Source organism: Arachis ipaensis, chromosome B04 (assembly GCF_000816755.2).
Source record: "Arachis ipaensis cultivar K30076 chromosome B04, Araip1.1, whole genome shotgun sequence".
NCBI classification, from domain to species: domain Eukaryota; kingdom Viridiplantae; phylum Streptophyta; class Magnoliopsida; order Fabales; family Fabaceae; genus Arachis; species Arachis ipaensis.
In genome coordinates, this window is record NC_029788.2 from 108,661,774 (window position 1) to 108,671,505 (window position 9,732).

The 9,732-nt window shown below is 33.0% G+C and overlaps 1 protein-coding gene across 1 annotated transcript; it reads right to left on the bottom strand.

Moving 5' to 3' along the window:
• On the bottom strand, nucleotides 8,064-9,726 carry LOC110271180. Its single transcript, XM_021121528.1, has 2 exons — nucleotides 8,749-9,726; nucleotides 8,064-8,653 (listed from the first exon to the last, which is right to left on the bottom strand). The coding sequence occupies exons 1-2, from the start codon at nucleotides 8,988-8,990 to the stop codon at nucleotides 8,089-8,091; spliced, it is 807 nt and encodes a 268-aa protein (XP_020977187.1). The 5' UTR covers nucleotides 8,991-9,726; the 3' UTR covers nucleotides 8,064-8,088.

Genomic DNA, 9,732 nt, shown 5'->3' on the forward strand with positions numbered 1-9,732 from the left:
ATTATTTTTTTTTATTTTATAACTATTTTATATTTATTTTATTAAAATGATAATATATTATTTGTCAATTCAATCATATATTGAAATAATAAAAATTTTTATTCTTGTGATATCTTAAGAAATATAAATGAAAAAATATTTGAACTAGCAGTTAAATTTAAAAATCAAATTTGACAGAAAAAATTTACACTCTTATCCGTTTATGAATTAAAAAAACAACATAATTTATTATAAAATAATTTATAAACATAAAAATTAGTTATCAAATTCTTCTTAAATAAATATAAAAGTTAGTATGAGATTTTTAATCAGCTAAATCCATCTAAAAAGGCGAATAATCTAAAATCGGTCTAAGGAGAAAAGGAAAGACCTTATTTTGAAAAACCAGCCAGATATTTACACTATATATTTACACTTTTTATAAACAGAATAAACAATGAAAGTTGTATATTGTAATGCACTTACAACGGAACTATAATAAAGAGATATCTTCAAACAAATCTTAAAACACATGTCAAATTTATGTCCTTCATATAAAATATTTTTTTTTATCCAATATCAAAATTAGAAAGTGTATGAAAAATAACTACATATTTAAATAGTTCGGAAACGGGAAGTACTAATTCGAAGTCTGGAATGTTTCACTTGGGGGGCAAGTACATCCAAAGCAAAGTAATTTTGTTTGGAGTATTTATCTATTTTAGTCTTTAAAAAATTTTAGATTAGACACTTTAATTTTTAACTAAAATTAATTATTCGATTGGTTTTTAACAATTAATTTTGTCAGTCACTTAGGCCCTTTGCTCCATCAACTCTAACGGAAGACAAAGTAATCCTTGACAACTCTAACATGGAACAAAATGATCCCTGAACTCCTCTATTCGAAAACGACATTGTTCTCTCTCAATTTTCACCATATCTCGCATAACACTAACAATCTAACACTGTAATTTCAAGTTACACAATGCACACTCTGAACTTCAATGTTCACAAAAAAAAAAAATCCTCAACTTGTTCTCAACCAATTTATACTCAGGAAACTAATGACTATGTCTCTCAAATACGTGTCGTCTTCGATGAATCCCATGAATCTAGACAACAACTTTGATTTGTTAAAACCCGTCATCGTCCTCGCCATCTTGATAAACCACTATTTTACGGTTTATTTTGTATTGAATTGAGTGGATTTTAGCAACTATTCTCACACTTATCCATATAAATTGCATGTTTTTAAGTTTCCTTCCTAATTTTGTGCTATGATTGAAAACATGCTTCTTTGACCTTAAATTTGCTAATTTTAATCCTCTCTTATTACCATTCGATGCCGTGATATGATTGTTAAGTATTTTCAGGGTTTATAGGGCAGGAATGACTTAGATAATGGAAAAGAAGCATGCAAAAGTGGAAGGAACACAAGAAATTAAGGATTTTAGAATCTGGTAGCGACGCGTACGCATGGACGACGTATACGCGTGACTGGTGCAGCAGACAAATGACGCGCACGCATGGCTGACGCCTATACGTGACCAGTGAAAAGTCTAGCGACGCGTACGCGTGGCTGATGCGTACGCGTGACGAGCGTCACGTGCTGCAATTAACAGAATTCGCTGGGGGCGACTTCGGGCTGCTTTTGGCCCACTTTCAAGCCCAAAAATGAAGATTAGAGGCTGCAGAGTGGGATGAATGGAAGATCAATCATTCACTTTTCATTCATTTACACATTAGGTTTTAGATGTAGAATTCTAGAGAGATAGGCTCTTTTCTCTCTCTAGGTTTAGGGTTTCTTCTTCCAATTTCTCCTTAGGTTTAGGTTTCAGTCTTATTTTAATTTAGTTTTCTCTTACTTTTATTTGTTCTAGCACTTTAGTTATCTACTTCCCTTATTGATTCCTTTATTTTGATAATTAAGTTTATGAGTTCATGTGTTACTCTCAATTTTCATTAATGCAATTTATGTTTCATGTTTCTTATTGTTCAATTACTTTGTTATGGTTATTTCTTTGCTTTGGTTAGTCTTAGAATTTCCTATGTCTTGTCAATTTTTTATGTTTTTATTTTATGCCTTCCAAGTATTTGATAAAATACTTGGGTGGATTTTAATTTATATTTTTATATTTTTGACTTAGATTGATTAATTAGAGACTCTTGAGTTATCAAAATTCTTTTGTTAATTGGTGGTTGAAAGTTGCTGGTTGGCTTGAGCCTCACTAAATCTAGCCTTTGATTAGGACTTGTGAACTTAAGTCGATTTTGCTCGCTTGACTTTCCTTCATTTGTTAGAGGATAACTAAGTGAAAGCAATTTACATTTACCATCACAACTGATGATGATAATGAGGATATGACTTCTAATTCTCTTTTCTTGCTAAGAGCTTTCTTAGTTATTAGTTTATTTTCTTGCCATTTTACTTTCTTGTTTCCTATTACAAAACCCAAAAATATACTTTTCCATAGCCAATAATAACCATACTTCTTTGCAATTCCTTGAGACGACCCGGGTTTAAATACTTTGGTTAATTTTATTGGGTTTGCTTAAGTGACAAACAATCTAAACATTGATTGAGGTTTAATTTTTGGTTTAGAAATATACTTGCAACGCGATATTTTTGTGAAAATCTTTACCGACATTTTTCCTCCATCGAGTTTTTTAAATAGCTAGAAAAAATATTGAAAAGTATTTTCTAAAACAGCGTTGCAAGTACAGCCTTAACCGATGAAATTTTCACTATTAATTTTGAATGTGTCACAATTAATAATAAATAACCGAGAGTAGAATCCCGGGTCGTTTCCCTAAGAGTTGACATAGGACGCAAATTATTGGTTAGGATTTTTCTGAATATTTTTGAAATCGAGAACGGAAAAATAAATAGCTAGAAATTAAAGCAATGGATAACTGGCAGGAGTTGATAATTAATCAAATTAAAAGGCCTTGGTTAGGGGAGAGAATTGGAATTTCTATCCTTGTTGTCTTTCTCAAGTGTAATAGTAAAGGTTCATCGCTCCCACTTAGTTATCCTCTAGCAATTGAAGGAAAGTCAAGTGGGCGTCACTAACTCTAGCTCACAAGTCCTAGTCACTTCATGGAAAAGGACTAGAGTTGGTGAGATTTGAGTTAGGCAGCAATTTCCAATTACAGATTAGTACTTGGGTATAACAACTCAAAGGGTTCCAATTACTCAACCCCCAACCAAGTTAGGAAATTTACTCCATTAACGTGAATGCCATTTTCACAAACACATGGTGGGTGTAAATAGAAGACATGATAATTATGAGAAATTAATTAAATCGAAATTAGCACTAGCAATAATTAACAATGATCAAACAAGTAATAAAAATAAACATAAAAATAATTCAATGCATTACTAAAATTCAAAAGTAACAAGATCCAAACATAAATTCAATAACCAAATGGAGAAGAGTATTGAGGGAATTAAAGAAGGAACTAGAAATAAATGGACGAGGAACGAAGGTAGCAGTCGCTCTCTCAAGATCCAATTAAAAAATAAAAATAAGAATGCCAAAACCCTCGGAGAAGTAGTGGTTTTCTCTCTCTAGAATTCCCAACTCAAAAACTAAGCTAAGTGTAAAGTGAAGTGCGTCTAGTCTCAGCTCCATCCCTGCATCTAGTCTGTGTTTTCGGGCTTGAAACTGGGCTAAAAATTGCCAAGAAATCTTCCCCAGCGTCTTCTGTTTAATGCAGCACGTGACGCTCTGTCATGCGTACGCGTCAGCCACGTGTACGCGTCGTCTGAACTTCTGTGCTGGTCACGCGTACGTGTCACTGAACGATGCTCCTGGTCACGCGCATGCATCATCCATGCGTGCGCGTCGCTGGAAGGATGGCTCGATCACGCGAACGCCTCAGCCATGCACGCGCGTCGCTACTCGCTTCTCAAGTCTTTAATTTCTTGTGTTCCTTCCACTTTAACATGCTTCATCTTCATCCTTTAAGTCATTCATGCCCTATAAACCTGAAAACACTTAACAAACACATCACGGCATCGAATGGTAATAAAAGAGAATTAAAAATTATCAATTTTAAGGCCTAGGAGGCATGTTTTCAATCATAGCACAAAATTAGGAAGGAAACTTAAAACATGCAATTTACATGACATCTCCCTCCTTTTCTTCCCTATCATCTCCATGACTACATTGTCCGCCACTCCGATTGCTTCATTCAGCTTCTTCTCCGAACCAATGTTCCGTAATCACTTCAGTTTTCATATGAGTGGCAACGGTGACATTGCTCGTTGTACTGATAGTTTAGATGCGAGGTCGAAGCAGTCTGTCAACTTGGACTCTAGGAAAGAAGGAATGAAGCACTTGGGGTCCTTTTCAAAAGAGAATTTGCATATGATGTCGAAGAAGAATATCTTCTTATGATGTCCTAATGTCCAACAATCTATATTACTTGTCGAAGAGTGGAGAAAGGTGTGCCCTTGGAGTAGTTATGGAACTTGGTCTTGAGAATGTGGTGGACATTGTCAGGGTTGGAGGTGATGTTGTTATCATGGACGTAGAAGTGGATGTTTTTGGTGGGTGAAGTGCCGAGGAGGTGGGTGTACCAGTCACAGAGATTTAGGAAGTGTGTGGTCCATGACATGTTGAGGTAGGTGCGACATGCGTGGCATTTATACAATGGCTTAATCTTGGAGCTGAAGAGGAAAAAGAAAAAGATGGAAAAGAAGACTGTGAAGGTGAAGAAGGAGAGTATGAATGTTAGGTTTATGCGAGATATGATGAAAATTAGGAAAGAAAAGTATCGTTTTCGAACAACGGGGTCAAGGATTATTTTGTCCTGTGTTAGTAGAGGTGTTCGGTTTGCGGTTTGGTTCGGTTTTTTGACAAAAACTCAACCAATTTAATGTTATCTTAATTATGCGGTTCGATTTGGTTCGGTTTTTTTTATTGAGACTATCCGAATCATTCAGTTTTTTCGATTTTCCAATTAATTTCAGAAAAAAAAGAGTCTAAAAATTGCAGGAAGCATTAGTCTGTTCAAACATTCCTAATTTCATGTACTTACTGAAATTGGAATTCAGTTCCAAAGAAAATAGTAACATAAAATATAATATAATATGTTCAAATGTAGCACTTATGATTTATCAGTAGTTACTATTCATATATCTCAGTTTTTTAAGTTGTAGTGTTGTTCATCATCTAAAAACAAGGAAAAATTAATATAAAAGACCATTAATAAAACTTAATTAATAAAAAAGATTGTTAATTTTAAAATTATGAAAAAGGAAGCGGTTCGATTTGGTTCGGTTTTTTTTATTGAGACTATCCGAATCATTCAGTTTTTTCGATTTTCCAATTAATTTCAGAAAAAAAAGAGTCTAAAAATTGCAGGAAGCATTAGTCTGTTCAAACATTCCTAATTTCATGTACTTACTGAAATTGGAATTCAGTTCCAAAGAAAATAGTAACATAAAATATAATATAATATGTTCAAATGTAGCACTTATGATTTATCAGTAGTTACTATTCATATATCTCAGTTTTTTAAGTTGTAGTGTTGTTCATCATCTAAAAACAAGGAAAAATTAATATAAAAGACCATTAATAAAACTTAATTAATAAAAAGGATTATTAATTTTAAAATTATTAAAAATGATTAATTTATATATTATTAAAAATAAAAATAAAAAAATAAAAATTGAAAAGACAATAATATCCTAATAATCTTTCTTCTCCTTCCCCTTGTTTTCTTTCCCCATTTTCTTCACCCACAGAAAAATCATGATTCTCAAACTCACTCCATACCCAGCTTGAGGGAAACGTCGTTGGCGCGCACCTGAGAAGATTCGCCAAAGGTAGAATCGTCGTACCAGAGGCGAAATTGATGTCGTCTTCGTCGCGTCAAAGGAGATTCGTCTTCATCACCATCCAGCAAGGTTGTCATAGGCAAAATCGTCATCTTCGGGCAGAATTATCTTCTGAAGCTCGCCGCCAATGGTGAAACTCATTCGTCCCACGTCGGCCATCGCTCCTTTGAGTCCTCCAGTCGCTCGCAGCAGCAAGCCCCACCTGAAGCTCCCCAAAAGCACACGCTTCTTTCAGGTTCAAGTCCCTGCCTTAAGCTGTTGAGCTATATTAGTATCCCTGAAATTAGAAATTGTATAGCTTTTAAGGTGAAAACTGCAATACATGATGAAGTTTGAACATTTTCAATTCATGAGTAAGATTTTAATGTGATATGAAAATGCCTTAATTCAAACCTGATGACGCTATTAGTCACTGTTTCGTTTTACTGATTACGTGATTTCCAATTTTGTTTCTTTCAAGTCATAAGGGCATATGCATTAAACAGAATCTAAGTTACAGTTTTTTTAATGAATATAGTAGTGCATTATTGATGTTAAGAGCGTTATCTTTGGCCCCAGTAAGAACTCTAATAACACTTGTTGTCTATATTGAAAAATACATTAATGAATGAATGAATCTGAATTTGAAGGGTTTATGTTCAAAGTGTGTTTGGTATGAGGCTGAAAATAAAGATGGATCAGTTTTTGTTTCTAAACTTGTGTTCTAAAATTTTTCATGGACTTTAAACACAATGCTTTGGCGTTGCTTATGATTGTAGCATTTCTTTCTATTTTTCTAATTAGAAGAACCTAATTATATGTCATGACTCTTAATTATGTTTACACAAAAAAATGCAGGATTTCAAATATAAAGAGCTTACTTCAACAATTTGGTCTAATAAAAAGGGTCATGTAGTAAGTATCACTACTAGCCTTTAGGTGGCTACAATTTAGTGACCTAAAATAATTTATATTGGTTATAATAATAAAAGTTTATGGTGATTGTTTTGCTAGAGAATTAACCAAAGTTCTTGATTTCACTTTGTACTTTGTTTCTATAGGCTCAGGCAAGATAGCAAGGAGAATACGAGACTCTCCACTGTGACTTAAATATTGGATTCGGTAAATGGGATTTAGTCCTTTGGATCTTGAAAACATGTTTCCAAATAATGAAGCTTTTGTCCATCTTCTTTGGCATAGAGAGAAAGATTTGATGGTGCCTGTTATAGTGCAACGATACATCGCCGAAAATCTTCCCTGGATTCAGTATCATGAACTCAAAGGATCTGGTCACTTGTTCCCTTATCTTGATGGTATGAGTGATACTATCATTAAGTCACTTTTAGGTGCAAAGTAGGCTTCTATGTTATGGTTAGTGGCTGTTCTGTTCCGACTTCGAGATTCAGCTTCGAGACTATCTGAGAATTCAGAGAGTTGATTAGAGTGAAATGTATTATCTACATTGAAACATCATTGAGTACACATGGCTGTAGGGAGAATCAGGTTACTTTCAAACATGAATTCTATCTCTTGTTTGAAAACAAATTGAAAGAGAAGCTGAAATGTTTCTCTACAGCCTCATTGAGTCTATGAACCTGAATTGATTTGAAATATGAATTTCTTTTTTTATGAGTGTGATGATCATTGTCCATGATTATTAGTAACTAGCAACTATCAAGGCTATCAATGAAGCATAAGGAATAGTGGTATGAAAACATTAGAGTGATCTAATTTTATTGGAAGACTGGTATGGAAGCAAAATTATTCATTGGATCTTTGACTTGTAATGAAAATATCAATTGAAAATTTTATAGAAAGTGTTTCTTTTTCTAAGATTCTTTTGTTTAACTATGAGTAGAGTTACACAATTTTAGTGTAAAATTGCAGAGTTTGTGCAGAAAATTACAGAACATTAGTGCAAAATCATAGAAAAAATTAAATTGTAGATTTTTATTTACTAAGTGCAGCAACTTTAATGCAGAATTATAGAATTTTGTCATTTAATTGTAGAATTGCACAATAGAACTAAAGCCAAACCTGTTGCATAATTTAAGTGTATATTTTCACAAACGCTATTAAAATCAACGTAAAACTACAAAACTCAAGTGTAAGATTACGCAAATTTAATTAAAAATCAAAGTAAAACTATAAAGTTTAAGTGCAAACTTTCACAAATACAATTAAGAAACTCAGTAGAATCACCTAATATGCATAAATTAAGAAAAACCAATATTGTAATTGTAAATGTGACAATCTATAAAGTTAGAACTATCTAAAAACATTCATATTCTTTCTGGATTAAGATTTCTACATTTAGAACGATTATGACCACTCTGATCACATCGGCTACATTTGTAAACACGCATATCTTGAAATTGTGACTCTCGGCGCTTCTTGTACGGCCTTCCTGGAGGACGAGTTGTTGTAGGTGGCATAAGAAAAATATTATTCTCCCAGTCTGTTAGGGTCAGGTTGTTGAGATCAGACATGTCATGAGTTTCAATTGGGATCATACTGATCTCATAAATCTTTTCTTGTGAACTTTTTAGATAGCACTCCTCTACATAGGTGTAGATGTTGCCATGTAATAATTTAATTGCAGCACAGGCATCTGGACATGGAATTCCAGTCATTTGCCATTCAAGACATGTACATTCTTTGTGTAGTAGATTCACACATACATCAACATTTGACCCTCTAACCATAACATTATGATCTCTATATCTCACTACTTTAAGTTGCGTAGTAGGGACAAGTTGCGTTGTACATAGAATTGGTGTCAATGGATTTTGACCATAAATATTAGTAACGACGTCGACTCCTTGAGTTGAATTACTTGATAGTGTACTAATCATAAAAAAAATTAAATTACTTTCATAACAATTCACTAATCACTAATATAAAAAAAATTTATAAAAAGATAACACAGTTGGAATACATACCTGTCATGAACGTTGTCATCATTGTCCTCATGAGGTGTACTATCATGGTTAGTCTTTTCTACCTCCATGATGTATACATGAGTTGTATCATCATTGAATGTGATCAATTGGTTAACACTATCAGTATCAATGAGATCTATAAGTTGAGATTGGTTAAACTTGACTGTGTAGGTAATGCGTTTATTCTGCATATTTTCCTTGGTTCGAAGCCATATCTTATGCATTAAATTTGTATCGTACATCCTTCTTCAATTAGCTCTCCTATGATTTTTTCTCCATGATAAATAATTTTCTGATTTGGTACAACTTCAATATTACCTCCAACGTGAAAATAACAAAAAATTTGTCGACGAACAGTAAATTCCATGTCTATACAAAAATATAAAACAATAAATAACCAATAATGAGAATATGGATTACAAGAAAAAAGAAATACTAATATTTACTACTAATTGTTGACTACTCTAAAAAACAAAATAGTAAGATGTTATAGATTCCTCGAAAGCAAGCAAGTCCTGAGGGGTAATAGAGGGAAGAGACATTAAGATATAAAAACGAGTTTGAAAGAAACATATTACTCAATAGCAATGTTTCTGCAAAGGTATACCAAATGCAGCATTGGAAAATCATCTTACCTGGGAGGAGCCGATATCTATCACAAAGGTATACAAATATTTCACGCTAGAGACCAATTAGATCAACTCCGATTATTGCATTTGATTCAAGGACTAAGCCTTGAATAATTGAAGAAAGATTTTTTTAGACAAATTCCATAAGTTTTGAATAATTTGTTTGATGCTCATTATTGACTACTCTATATATGATAATAGTAAAATATTAGTATACTCATAGGTACTCCAAGTCTTATGTTTTGTGATTGGTAGCAACAAATGTCTCTATGAGTTATAGATAAAGAATAAGAATTTGAGTATCATAGATAATTAGAAAAAAAAATATGTATAAAGAAAAGAAATAAATAAGAAA

Bases quoted from the DNA above. Each gene is read 5' to 3' on its own strand.
- LOC110271180 (XM_021121528.1), bottom strand. From the start codon at position 8,990: ATGTACGATACAAATTTAATGCATAAGATATGGCTTCGAACCAAGGAA. The intron at 8,654-8,748 runs GTATGTATTCCA...TTTTATGATTAG, and splicing joins GATGACAACGTTCATGACAG to TACACTATCAAGTAATTCAA.